Here is a 14,861-nt window from a genome sequence, read left to right on the forward strand (position 1 = left end):
CGCTGACACTAAAGGAATTGAAGGTGAAATATTAGTGAGCATTCCTGGTTCCTTTCAGAGACCGAGCAATCAGTTATTGAAGCCCCCCTGCCCATGGTTTAGTGGGTAAAGTGTAACTGGTCTGATGTGTTGACCGTGGGCTCCACATGGTCTTAGTCTCATTAAACTGGGGGAGGAAAAAGAATCAGTCGGGGTTAAATTTATATTTATCAGTGACTTGGATGAAGGAATAGAGAGCCGTGTATCTCAGTTTGCTGACGACACTAAGTTAGGTGACACAGTAAATAGTGTAGATGGGAGCAGAAAGTTGCAAAGGGACATTGGTCGATTCAGTGAGTGGGCAAAACTGGGGCAGATGGAGTTCAATTTGGGGAAGTGTGAGGTCATTCACTTTGGACCTGAGAAAGATCGATCAGAGTATTTTCTAAATGGTGTGGAGCCGAGAGATTTAGGGGTCCAAGTACAGAAATCACTAAACGCCAGTGGACAGGTACAAAAAATAATTAAAAAGATGAATGGGATGTTGGCCTTTATCTCGGGGGCTGGAATTCAAAGGGGAGGAAGTGATGTTCCAGCTGTACAGAGCTCTGGTCAGACCCCATCTGGAGACTGTGTTCAGTTCTCGGCACCGCACCTCAGGAAGGATATATTGGCCCTGGAGAGGGTGCAGCACAGATTCACCAGAATGATACCAGGGCTGAAAGGGTTAAATTATGAGGACAGGTTGAACAGACTCGGCTTGGATTCCCATGAGCAGAGAAGATTAAGTGGTGTTTAAAACGTTTAAAGGATTTGATAGGGGAGATAGAGAGAAACCATTTCCTCTGGTGGGAGAGTCCAGAACAAGGGGGAATAATCTTAAAATTAGAGCTCGGCCGTTCAGGGGTGATGTCAGGAAACATTTCTTCACACAAAGGGGAGTGGAAATCTGGAACTCTCTTCCCCCAAAAAGCTGTTGAGGCTGGGGGTCAAGTGAAAATTTCAAAACTGAGATCGATAGATTTTTGTTTGGTAAGGATGTTAAGGGTTACGGAACCAAGACGGGTGGATGGAGTTAAGATACAGATCAGCCATGATCTAATTGAATGGCGGAACAGGCTGGAGGGGCCGAATGGCCTCCTCCTGTTCCTAAATTCGTATGACCAGAACTGGACACAATACTCGAGTGGGACTGACCAGAACTGGACACAGTACTCGAGGTGGGTCTGACCAGAACTGGACACAGTACTCGAGGTGGGTCTGACCAGAACTGGACACAGTACTCGAGGTGGGTCTGACCAGAACTGGACACAGTGCTCGGGGTGGGTCTGACCAGAACTGGACACAGTGCTCGGGGTGGGTGTGACCAGAACTGGACACAGTGCTCGGGGTGGGTGTGACCAGAACTGGACACAGTGCTCGGGGTGGGTGTGACCAGAACTGGACACAGTGCTCGGGGTGGGTCTGACCAGAACTGGACACAGTGCTCGAGTGGGTCTGACCAGAGCCCTGTACAGTTTGACCATGACTTCCTCTGACTGTATTCTCCTGTTTTTGATTTGTTGTCCAACATTCTTTTGTCTTTGTTGGTTTGCAGCTCTGTGTTGGTCGGACATGTTTCGTGTCGAGTTTACTGAGACTTGTAGCCTCTGCTGCTTTGCTTTTTCTCATCTCTCTTTCCCCACTGATGAACCTTTTAACTTTCTCTGTATATTTTTCTATTCCTCCCAGAGAGCTCCTTCCCTTTCCTCTCTGCAGGATTTGTAAAGGTTATTGTTCCTCTTTATAGGAACATAGGAACAGGAGTAGGCCATTCAGCTCCTCTTGCCTGCTCCGCCATTTGATGAGATCATGGCTGATCTGTGATCTAACTCCATATACCTGCCTTTGGCCCACATCCCTTAATACCTTTGGTTGCCAAAAAGCAGATTTAAATTTAGCAATTGAGCTCGTATCAATTGCCGTTTGCGGAAGAGTGTTCCAAACTTCTACCACCCTTTGTGTGCAGAAATGTTTTCTAATCTCGCTCCTGAAAGGTCTGGCTCTAATTTTTAGACTGTGCCCCCGACTCCTAAAATCCCCAACCAGCGGAAATAGTTTCTCTCTTTCCACTCTATCTGTTCCCCTTAATATCTTATAAACTTCGATCAGATCACCCCTTAACCTTCGAAACTCGAGAGAATACAACCCCAATTTGTGTAATCTCTCCTCGTAACTTGACCCTTGAAGTCCGGGTATCATTCTAGTAAACCTACGCTGCACTCCCTCCAAGGCCAATATGTCCTTCCGAAGGTGCGGTGCCCAGAACTGCTCACGGTACTCCAGGTGCGGTCGAACCAGGGTTTTGTATAGCTGCAGCATAACTTCTGCCCCCTTGTACTCTGGTCCTCTGGATAGAAAGGCCAGCATTCCTTTGCCGCCTTGATTATTTTCTGCACCTGTTCATGACACTTCAATGATCTTTATACCTGTACCCCTCAGTCCCTTTGGACATCCACTGTTTTTAACTTTTTACCATTCAGAAAGTACCCTGTTCTATCCTTTTTTGATCCGAAGTGGATGACCTCACATTTGTCTACATTGAATTCCATTTGCCACAGTTTTGCCCATTCACCTAATCTATCAATATCGCTTTGAAATTCTATGTTTTATTATATCAGTTTATTATATCAGTTTTAAATCATTTGTTAAACCATTTAGGGTCTGGTCTGAGCTGATTACTGCAATCTTGTTCTTCTGAATTTGGTTTCTGAACTGCTACTGCAGGCCTGAAAGGGTTAATCTTCAACCAAAGTGAGTCATGAAACCACTTCCTGCACTGAGTGTTTGTAAGAATTTCACTTCCTGCTCTGGTTCCTCTCTCTCTCTCTCTCTCTCTGTGCTGTGTGAAAACTTTTTCAGGTGCTGCAGGAATGGAGCCCGGAGCTTTCGAGGATGAATTAACCTGTGCTGTGTGTCTCCAGGTGTACCAGGACCCGGTGATATTACCCTGTGTGCACAGTTTCTGTTTGAAATGTATTGAGGGAGTTTGGGCCCAGACAGCAGGCCCAGAAGGGTTTGAGTGCCCTCAGTGTCGCCGGAAATTCAACCCCAGGCCCAGTCTGGAGAGAAACTTCACGCTGTGTAATATCGTGGAGAAATACAATCGCTCACAGCCTCCTGCTGATTCAGGCCGTGTCATGTGTGATTGCTGTGAAGAAAATCCAACCCCAGCTGTGAAGACGTGTCTGAAATGTGAAGCTTCCTTTTGCTCCAGTCATTTAAATCCACATTTACAGAAAGAGGCCTTGAAAGATCACACCCTAATCGAGCCTACGGCTGACCCCACAGAGAGACAGTGCCTTGACCATAAGAAGGTCTTTGAATTCTACTGTAAAGATGATGCAGAGAGTGTATGTGTTTCCTGTATAATAACAGGGAAACATAAATCCCACACACTGCTGAGCCTCGAACAGGCACAAGCTGCAATTAAGGTGAGTGACACAATTCCTGATATTAAATACAGTGAGGGAGAGTTTTCCTGTTAATGATGAATGTTAATTAGAACTGATTGCAGACGGTGCTGATTCAGCCCAGAGTTTTCATGCTGCCCTGGGTCTGTGCTAGTGAGTATAGGAACAGGAGAATGGACCAGATGAATGCATGGCTACAGGGATGGTGTAGGAGGGAGGGATTTAGATTCCTGGGACAATGGGACCGGTTCTGGGGAAGGTGGGACCTGTACAAGCGGGACGAGTTACACCCGAGCAGGATTGGGACCGATGTCCTCGTGGGGGTGTTTGCTCGTGCTGTTGGGGAAGGTTTAAACTAGAATGGCAGGGGGATGGGAACCTGAGCAGGGAGACAGAGGTGGGGGAAACAAGCATGGAAACAAAAGACAGAAATGGACGAAGCAATTGTGGAAGGCAGAGAAAACAAGGGCGAAAAACAAATAGGGCCATAGTGCAAAATAAAACTAAGATGACTAGCAATCTTAAAAAGACAAGTCTAAAGGCATTGTGTCTAAATGTGCGGAGCATTCGCAATAAGGTAGATGAATTAACAGCGCAGATAGATATTAACGGTTCTGATATAGTTGCAATTACGGAGACATGGCTGCAGGGTGACCAAGGATGGGAACTGAACATCCAGGGGTATTCAATATTTAGGAAGGACAGGCAAAAAGGGAAAGGAGGTTGGGTAGCGTTGTTAGTAAAGGAGGAAATTAATGCAATAGTGAGGAAGGATATTGGCTTGGAAAATCACAATGTGGAATCTGTATGGGTGGAGCTAAGAAACACCAAGGGGCAGAAAATGTTGGTGGGGGTTGTCTATAGGCCCCCAAACAATAGTGGAGAAGGCATTAAACAGGAAATTAGAGATGCATGCAAGAAGGGTACAACTATAATCATGGGTGACTTGAATTTACATATAGATTGGTCAAACAAAATGAGCAATAATACTGTGGGGGAGGAATTCCTGGAGTGTGCACGTGATGGTTTTGTAGACCAATACATTGAGGAACCAACGAGAGAACAGGCGATCTTAGACTGGATATTGTGCAATGAGAAAGGATTAATTAACAATCTTGTTGTGCAGGGTCCCTTAGGGAAGAGCAACCACAACATGATAATTCCTCATTAAGATGGAGCGTGAAGTAGTTGAATCCAAAATTAGGGTCCTGAATCTAAATAAAGGAAATTACGAAAGTATGAGGTATAAGTTGGTTATGACAGATTGGGGAACTTTACTAAAAGGGATGTCGGTGGATAGACAATGGCGAATATTTAAAGAACATGTGCAGGAATTACAACAATTATTCATTCCTGTCTGGTGCAAAAATAAAACAGGAAAGGTGGCTCAACCATGGCTTACAAAAGAAATTAGGGATAGTATTGGATCCAAAGAGGAGGCATATAAAATTGCCAGAAAAAGCGGCAAGCCTAAGGATTGGTAACAGTTCAGAATTCAGCAAAGGAGGACAAAGAGATTGATTAAGAGGGGAAAAATCGAGTATGAGTGTAAACTAGCAGGAAACATAAAAACTGACTGTAAAAGCTTCTATAAATATGTCAAGAGAAAAAGATTGGTGAAGACAAATGTAGGTCCCTTACAGTCAGAAATGGGGGAAATTATAATGGGGAACAAAGAAATGGCAGAACAATTAAACACATACTTTGGTTCTGTCTTCACAAAGGAGGACACAAATAACCTCCCAGAAATGTTAGGGAACCAAGGGTCGAGTGAGAGGGAGGAACTGAAGGAAACCAGTATTAGTAAAAAAAATAGTGCTCGGGAAATTAATGGGGCTAAAGGCTGACAAATCGCCAGGGCCTGATAATCTACATCCCAGAATAGTAAAGGAAGTGGCCCTTGAAATAGTGGATGCATTGGTGATCATCTTCCCAAATTCTATAGATTCTGGAACAGTTCCTACAGATTGAAGGGTGGCAAATGTAACCCCACTATTTAAAAAAGGAGGCAGAGAAAAAACAGGGAACTACAGACCAGTTAGCCTAACATCAGTAGTGGGGAAAATGCTAGAGTCTATTATAAAAGATGTGATAACAGAACACTTGGAGGGCATTAACAGGATTGGACAATGTCAGCATGGGTTTATGAAAGGGAAATCATGCTTAACAAATCTACTGGAGTTTTTTGAGGATGTAACGAGTAGAATAGATAGGGGAGAACCAGTGGATGTGGTGTACTTGGATTTTCAGAAAGCTTTTGATAAGGTCCCACACAAGAGGTTAGTGTGCAAAATTAAAGCAGATGGGATTGGGGGGAATGTACTGGCATGGATTGAGAATTGGTTGATGGACAGGAAACAGAGAGTAGGAATAAACGGGTCTTTTTCCGGGTGGCAGGCAGTGACTAGTGGGTACCGCAGGGATCAGTGCTTGGGCCCCAGCTATTCACAATATATATCAATGATTTGGATGAGGGAACTAAATGTAACATTTCCAAGTTTGCAGACGACACAAAGCTGGGGTGGAATGTGAGCTGTGAGGAGGATGCAAAGAGGCTCCAATGTGATTTAGACAAGTTGGGTGAGTGGGCAAGAACATGGCAGATGCAATATAGTGTGGATAAATGTGAGGTTATCCACTTTGGTTGTAAAAACTGAATGGTGATAGATTGGGAAAAGGGGAGGTGCAACGAGACCTGGGTGTCCTTGTACCCCAGACGCTGAAAGCGAGCATTCAGGTGCAGCAAGCAGTTAGGAAGGCGAATGGTATGTTGGCCTTCATTGAAACAGGATTTGAGTACAGGAGTGGGATGTCTTACTGCAGTTATACAGGGCCTTCGTGAGACCACATCTGGAGTATTGTGTGCAGTTTTGGTCTCCTTATCTGAGGAAGGATGTCCTTGCCATGGAGGGAGTGCAACGAAGGTTTACCAGACTGATTCCTGGGATGGCAGGGAGAGCCAGCATTGATTTGTGAAAGGCAGGTCATGCCTGACAAATCTGATTGAATTTTTTGAAGAGGTGACTAAAGTAGTGGTCAGGGGAATGTCAATGGATGTTATTTATATGGACTTCCAGAAGGCATTTGATAAGGTCCCACATAAGAGACTGTTAGCTAAGATAGAAGCCCATGGAATCGAGGGAAAAGTACGGACTTGGTTAGGAAATTGGTTGAGCGAAAGGCAACAGAGAGTAGGGATAATGGGTAAGTATTCACATTGGCAGGATGTGATTAGTGGAGTCCCGCAGGGATCTGCCTCGGGGCCTCAATTATTCACAATATTTATTAACGACTTAGATGAAGGCATAGAAAGTCTCATATCTAAGTTTGCAGATGACACAAAGATTGGTGGCATTGTAAGCAGTGTAGATGAAAACATAAAATTACAAAGGGATATTGATAGATTAGGTGAATGGGCAAAACTGTGGCAAATGGAATTCAATGTAGACAAATGTGAGGTCATCCACTTTGGATCAAGAAAGGATAGAACAGGGTACTTTCTAAATGGTAAAAAGTTAAAAACAGTGGATGTCCAAAGGGACTTAGGGGTTCAGGTACATCGATCATTGAAGTGTCATGAACAGGTGCAGAAAATAATCAATAAGGCTAATGGAATGCTGGCCTTTATATCAAGAGGACTGGAGTACAAGGGGGCAGAGGTTATGCTGCAACAAAAGAAAACCCTGGTTAGACCACATCTGGAGTACTGTGAGCAGTTCTGGGCACCGCACCTTCGGAAGGACATATTGGCCTTGGAGGGAGTGCAGCGTAGGTTTACTAGAATGATACCTGGACTTCAAGGGTTAAGTTACGAGGAGAGATTACACAAATTGGGGTTGTATTCTCCAGAGTTTCGAAGGTCAAGGAGTGATCTGATCAAAGTTTGAGATATTAAGGGGAATGGATAAGGTGGATAGAGAGAAACTATTTCCGCTGGTTGGGGATTCAAGGAGTAGGGGGCACAGTCTAAAAATTAGAGCCAGACCTTTCAGGAGTGAGATTAGAAAACATTTCTACACACAAAGGGTGGTAGAAGTTTGGAACTCTCTTCCGCAAACGTCAATTGATACCAGCTCAATTGCTAAACTTAAATCTGAGATAGATAGCTTTTTGGCAACCAAAGGTATTAAGGGATATGGGCCAAAGGCAGGTATATGGAGTTAGATCACAGATCAGCCATGATCTTATCAAATGGCGGAGCAGGCACGAGGGGCTGAATGGCCTACTCCTCTTCCTATGTTCCTATGACTGACCTATGAGGAGAGATGGGGTCGACTAGGCCTATATTCGCTAGAGTTTAGAAGAATGAGAGGCAATCTGATCGAAACATCTAAAATTCTAACAGGACTAGGCAGACCAGATACAGGGAGGATGTTCCTGATGGTTGGGGAGTCCAGAACCAGGGGTCGCAGTCTCAGGATACGGGGTATGCCATTTAGAACCGAGATGAGGAGAAATTTCTTCACTCAGAGAGTGGTGAACCTGTGGAATTTTCTACCACAGAAGGCAGTGGAGGCCAAGTCATTAGATGTATTCAAGAAGGAGATAGATATATTTCTTAATGCTAAAGGGATATGGGGAAAAAGCGGGAACAGGGTACTGAGTTAGACGATCAGCCATGATCATTTTGAATGGCTGAATGGCCGACTCTTGCTCCTATTTTCTATGTTTCTATGTTTACTGCTAGTTGTTTTTTGTCAGTCAGATGCTCCCTCACCTTTCTCTTACAGTCTGTCTGAGAGAACAGGGTGGGCAGTGGGAGGGGTGTGAGAGTGACCCAGGGTGACTGCCCCTCACCCACACTCAGCCCCTCCTGGTGAGGACATTGTGGAGCTCAGTAATTCACTGTTTGGGCACCTGTGAGAACTGGCACTCCATGGCATAGGGCTGTAGAGCAGAGCATGTTGGAGCCCTGTGTAACACTGGGGTATTCTGCCATCTGACCATCAGGGAGAGGACCATCACCGGTGGGGGGAGTGAGGGACACCCACGGGGAGTGACTCAGGGGCTGGGGGGAGAAACTGTTTCTCACAACAAGAGGGAATTGGTGTTTGAGAAATGCTGGTGTGACTGAGTCTGTCTCCCTTTCCCCTCGGCTGATTCCTGGAAATGGAGGAGCTGAGTCCGTGTGAAAATGCAGCACACGGTGTGTCAGTGTGAAAAGAAGCCGGTGTGTGTGGTCACTCAGTTTATACAGGGCAGGGAGCGCCTCTTTACTGAGAGCCACAGAAGGGAATATTTCTGCTCAGGGCCCAGACACTGAGAATCCCCCAAACCACTTTCTATCCACACCCAGTGGGGTCACTCCTGGAACGGAATCATTTCCCCTTCAAATCCCAGTTTGAATCCCTTTTGAAAACTTTCCAATTGCCTTTACAGGAAGAATTGGAGAGAGAAATCGAGAGGCTTCGGGGAGTCCAGCAGAATTGTTCCAGCAAACAGCGAGACTTGGAGAGATCAGAAGCTGAAATAAAGGTAGGGAAAAGTGGAACTGGATTTTCTCTGGACTCTGCAGCCAATTCAGGAAAAACTCTGGGAAATTCCTCCCCAGCTCCCTTTTAAAGGGTGGGAGTGACTCCAAACCCCCCACATGTTCAGGGAGTCTGTTCCAGAGATCGAGGACTCTGGTGTCTAACCTAACTCTGTGCCTATGGATTTTATACAAAGACCCTCTGGTCCTACCATCCCGATCCATCTCAATACCTCACCCAACCAGTGAGTCCAATAATCCCTCGATCATTTTAAAAACCTCAATCCTGTCCCTCTCGGCCTGCCTTTCTCTAAATGACCCTCCCTCTTGGAGACGATCCTCAGAATTAAATCCATCAGACTACGTGTCATTCTGGCCACCGTCCTCTCCAGAGTCTTGATCTCCTTCACCAGGTGTGGGCACCAAAACTGGACCCATCACTCCAGGTGTGGATGGACCAGGTGGCAGTGCCATACACAGTCTAAATACAGTGCTCTTTCTTTTAAACTCAAGGCAACACTTGTTAAACTCTGTTTTCTCTCCCAGTAGACACCCCCCACTGATTGTCTATCTTTAACGGGTGATCGAGTAGTGATCGAAACAAACTGTCCCGTCCCTGGAAAGTGCCGTGTGCTCAGGGTAAGAGCTGTGTGGAAGGGCCGTTTGTAATGAGAGTTGGTTTGGGTTTCAGACACGAAACAATGAGCTGAAAGGAAAGCTATCGAAGAGCTACTCTGACTGGAGGAGACAGCTGGAAGAAGATGAAGAATACGCACTGAAACTGATCGATGAGGAGGGGCTCCGAGCTCTCTCTCAGATTAGAAGCTGTTCTGAAGCATTAAACAAGAGGATGGAACAGATGACATTAATAGATGGAGAATACCAGAGTCTGCTACAGAGGGACCCTCTCTCCTTTATTCAGGTACATCTTCAATATAAACAGGGTCATGTCTGGGGAATGGGGAGTGTTGGTGCTGCCCCCTCAGCCCTGCCCCAGGAGTGTTGGTGCTGCCCCCTCAGCCCTGCCCCAGGAGTGTTGGTGCTGCCCCCTCAGCCCTGCCCCAGGAGTGTTGGTGCTGCCCCCTCAGCCCTGCCCCAGGAGTGTTGGTGCTGCCCCCTCAGCCCTGCCCCAGGAGTGTTGGTGCTGCCCCCTCAGCCCTGCCCCAGGAGTGTTGGTGCTGCCCCCTCAGCCCTGCCCCAGGAGTGTTGGTGCTGCCCCCTCAGCCCTGCCCCAGGAGTGTTGGTGCTGCCCCCTCAGCCCTGCCCCAGGAGTGTTGGTGCTGCCCCCTCAGCCCTGCCCCAGGAGTGTTGGTGCTGCCCCCTCAGCCCTGCCCCAGGAGTGTTGGTGCTGCCCCCTCAGCCCTGCCCCAGGAGTGTTGGTGCTGCCCCAGGATGGAGTGCAGTGAAATGTTGGATTATTCCCCATTCCTGTGACTGGCCCCACCTACTGTTATACACTGAACTCTTTACTCTCAATCCCAAATTCACTGTTTGGTTTCATTGGGTGTTGATTGGTTTGTTGTATAAACAATCGAATAGTGATCATGGGGGAGTTCAATTATCCGAATATAGACTGGGGAAAAAACAGAGTAAAGGGCAAAGAGGGGGAGGAATTCCCCAAATGTGTTCAGGAGAACTTTCTTCAATATGTTTCCAGCCCAACGAGGAAGGAAGCAGTGCTGGATCCAGTTCTGGGGAATGAAGTGGGGCAAGTGGAGCATGTTTCAGTGGGGGAGCATTTGGGAAACAGTGATCATAATATCATTAGGTTTGGAAAGTAATGGAAGAGGACAAGAAACAATCAAATGTAAAAATACTCAACCGGAGGAGGGCTAATTTCTGTGAGTTGAAAAGGGATCTGGCCCAGGTGGATTGGAAACAAAGATTGTCAGGTAAAGCAGTAAATGAGCAATGGGAGGCCTTCAAAGAGGAGATAGTTCAGGTACAGACTAGAGACATTCCTGTGAGGGGGAAAGGAAGGGCATCCAAAGCTAGAGCTCCCTGGATGATTAAAGAAATAGAGATTAAAATGAAACAGAAAAAGGAGGCTTATGATAAATGTCAGGTTCAAAATAGACAGTAATCACAGTCGAGAATCAAGCAGAATACAGAGAGTGCAGAGGAGAACTGAAAAAGGAAATGAAAGGGGCAAAGATAATGTATGAGAAAAGATTAGCGGGTAACACAAAGGGCTCGATTTTGGGATCGTGTTTCCGGCGGGTTCCCAGCGGGGTGGTCCCGATATCCGGTCACGTGACCGGATCGCGACGAAATCCCGGCCACTTCCGGGTACCGCGCTGACGTGCGGGGCTGCGCGCGCAAGCCCCGCTGGTGGGAATCCCGCAGGCAATTAAAGCCAGCGGGGTTCCACTTGAGAGTACTTACCTTGCTCGTTGTGGTCAGTTAATGAGCTGAAGCAGCTGTCAAAAGAGGAAGTGTGGGATTTTAGGTTCAAGGCAGTGAGTTTCCCACACTGGGGGAAACAGTCCCTCCTCAACCAGGCGTGTTGCAGCCAGCAGCCTGTGGCAGGTGCCAAGGTGCGCTCCACGGGGGAGAGCCCTCACCCACGCAGGAGGCCACCGCGTCACATAGGGCAACCCCTGCCCTCCACCACCCCCTGCCAAGCCAGAGGACAGACCGACACGAAACCGCAGCCCCAGTCCGAGGAACCACCCACCTACCCTGCACAACCCCTCAGACCAACACCTGCCAGATGGGTGGTGTGTGGACACCCTCGGAGGACGAACAGCATGACCAGCACCAGCAGCCTCGCAGTCCACGCCGTCCGCTGCAGAGACGTGGATCCCCCCAACACGGTGTTGTAGCACGCCCACCTGCACAGCAGGAGGGAGGGCTACCGCAGGGAGAGACGCATCGCAGAGGGCACTACCCTCGCCACAGGGTCCACAGACCGAGGCGCAGCTCCCCGGAGCTCTCCAAACAGCAGTGCACAGGGAGGCGCAGATTCGCTCGACATGTAGTCGTGGAGATCTGCAGCCTCTTTCATGCCGAGCTGCTCCTGGCTGGCCCCAGCACCAACTGCTTACCTGTCGCTGGCAAAGTCACCACTGCCCTCCACAACTTCTCCTCCGCATCCTTCCAGGGTGCAGCCGGCTACACCGCCGATGTCTCAGTCGTCTGCGCGGAAGAGCCCTGCAAATACACCTGCACCTACTCTGCAGTAACACGATGGGTGGCATCAGTGGTGGGTCCTCATAGTGATACCCAGGAGCGGCCATTATTGGACACAACGGACAGGATTCGCGGAGACATGGCAGTGGTGGTGTCAATATAATGTGTGCTGTTTGTTGCTCTGAAATTCAATATAGGTAACACGCATGACAAACCCTCAGAGACCCTTGTGCACCCCCTTCATGCTGACGACACGTTTGCCTTACGCTGCCTACTGCACATATGTGATGCATGCCCTGTGGCTGCAGCACAGGTGGTGGCAGGTTGAGTGAGGCTGGCCGTGAGGGAGATGCACGGGAGGGTGAGTATGGGATGGAGCAATGAGATTGTATGAGGATTGGGTTGCGTGTTAGTGGCAGGATGAGTACTGGCGAGGTGAGTAGGTGGAGGTAAGATGAGGATGGGGTTTGAGTGGGTATGAAGGGTGATGTGACAGAATAGTGTTGGCGGTGCCGAAGGAGATGTGGGGTGGGGGCAGTGTTGTGGCAGACGGAGTGTAGGGGAAAGACTTCATGTTCTCACTGCGGCTGACCTACTGCGGTCATTGCAGCGCCTCCTGCACTGTATGCAGGTGGGCCATATGTTGGTGGCGCAGGTGACCCCCTCTGCCACCTCGAGCCAGGCCTTCTTGGTGGCAGAGGCAGGCCGCTTCCTCCCGCCCGCCGGGGGGAAGATCTGTGTCCTCCCCCTCCTCCTCACCCCATCTGATGATACCTGGGGTGAGGCATCATTAAACTGGGAGCAGCCTTCCCCCTGGGCTGTTCCATGCTGCAATTTGTTCCATTGGTTGCAGCATCTGTCAGTGGAGGACTGCCCCTTTAACTAGAGAGCCTCCAGCTGACAGATCGTACTGCGCATGCGCAGCCCGACCGACGCGCAGGCCAGCGCCGTGGACCCCGGAGGAGCAGGTAATTGATTCCTATTAGTGGGTTGCCTGCTACGATCGCGTGGGCAACCCACTAATTTCGCCGTCCGCGTTTTCGACGCTCCCGGAGGACCACCCGCTGGGAACCCGCAGGCCTGCTAAATTCGAGCCCAAAGTCTTTTATAAACTTTTCAAGTGTAAACACAGAAACATGGACAATAGGAGTAGGAGCAGGAGCAGGCCATTCGGCCCTTCGAGCCTGCTCCACCATTCAATATGATCATGGCTGATCCTCTATCTCAAAACCATAGTCCCGCTCTCTCCCCATACCCCTTGATGCCTTTTGTGTCTAGACATCTATCTAGCTCCTTAAATATATTCAGTGACTTGGCCTCCACAGCCTTCTGGGGTAGAGAATTCCACAGGTTCACAACCCTCTGAGTAAAGAAATTTCTCCTCATCTCAGTCCTAAATGTCCTACCCCGTATCCTGAGACTGTGACCCCACGGTCTGGACCCCTCAGACAGGGGAAACATCCTCCCTGCGTCCAGTCTGTCTAGCGATGTCAGAATTTTATACGTTTCAATGACATCCCCTCTCATTCTTCTAAACTCGAGTGAATACAGGCCTAGTCGATCCAACCTCTCATCATACAACAGTCCTGCCATCCCAGGAATCAGTCTGGTGAACCTTCGCTGCACACTCTCTATGGCAAGTATATCCTTTCTTTAGGTGAGGAGACCAAAACTGCACACAATACTCCGGGCGTGGTCTCACCAAGGCCCTGTATAACTGCAATAAGACATCCTTGCTCCTGTACTCAAATCCTCTTGCAATGAAGACCAACATCCCATTTGCCTTCCTAACTGCTTGCAGCACCTGCATGTTTGCTTTCATTGACTGGTCTGCAAGGAAACCCAGATCCCTTTTGTACATCAACATTTCCCAATCTATCACCACTGAAATAATACTCTGCCTTTCTGTTTTTCCTTCCGAAATGGGTAACTTCACATTTATCCACATTATACTGCATCTACCATGCATTTGCCCACTCACTCAACTTGTCTAAATCGCCTTGAAGCCTCTTTGCATCCTCCTCACAACTCTCAATCCCACCCAGTTTTTTGTCGTCAGCAAACTTGGAAATATTACATTTGGTTCCCTCATCCAAATCATTGATATATAGTGTGAATAGCTGGGGCCCAAGCACTGATCCCTGCGGTACCCCACTAGTCACTGCCTGCCACTCTGAAAATCCCCATTTATTCCGACTCTGTTTCCTGTCTTTTTAACCAATTCTCAATCCATACTAGTATATTACCCCCAATCCCTTGTGCTTTAATTTTGCACATGAACCTCTTATGTGGGACTTTATCAAAGGCCTTCTGAAAATCCAAATATACCACACCCACTGGTTCTCCCCTATCTATTCTACCAGTTACATCCTCAAAAAAACTCCAGTAGGTTTGTCAAACAAGATTTCCCTTTCATAAATCCATGTTGACTTTTTCTAATCCCGTTGATATTTTCTAAGTGTCCTGTTATAATATCCTTTATAATAGACTCTCGCATTTTCCCTACTACTGATGTTAGGCTAACCGGTCTGTAGTTCCCTGTTTTCTCTCCCTCCTTTTTTAAATAGTGGGGCTACATTTGCCACTCTCCAATCTGCAGGAACTCTTCCATAATCTATAGAATTTTGGAAGATGACAACCAATGCATCCACTATTTCCATGGCTACCTCTTTTAGTACTCTGGGATGCAGATTATCAGGCCCTGGGGATTTATCAGCTTTCAGTCCCATTAATTTCTCTAGAACTATTTTTTTGTACTAATACTAATTTCCTTTAATTCCTCCTTCTCACTGGACCCTTGGTTCCCTAGTATTTCTGGGATGTTATTT

At 47.7% G+C, this 14,861-nt stretch overlaps 1 protein-coding gene across 2 annotated transcripts in view; it reads left to right on the plus strand.

Moving 5' to 3' along the window:
• Positions 1 to 2,815: 2,815 nt before the first annotated feature.
• Positions 2,816 to 14,861, plus strand: part of LOC137311630 (E3 ubiquitin/ISG15 ligase TRIM25-like) — a 32,965-nt gene continuing 20,919 nt past the window's right edge. For both annotated transcript variants that reach the window (XM_067978734.1, XM_067978735.1), the window contains exons 1-3: positions 2,816 to 3,452; positions 8,811 to 8,906; positions 9,593 to 9,823. In XM_067978734.1, coding sequence (XP_067834835.1) covers positions 2,892 to 3,452; positions 8,811 to 8,906; positions 9,593 to 9,823 — 888 coding nt within the window. In that variant the 5' untranslated portion in view covers positions 2,816 to 2,891. The remainder of the gene's footprint in view (positions 3,453 to 8,810; positions 8,907 to 9,592; positions 9,824 to 14,861) is intronic.

This window comes from Heptranchias perlo, unplaced genomic scaffold (genome assembly GCF_035084215.1).
Source record: "Heptranchias perlo isolate sHepPer1 unplaced genomic scaffold, sHepPer1.hap1 HAP1_SCAFFOLD_376, whole genome shotgun sequence".
Taxonomy (NCBI): Eukaryota; Metazoa; Chordata; class Chondrichthyes; order Hexanchiformes; family Hexanchidae; genus Heptranchias; species Heptranchias perlo.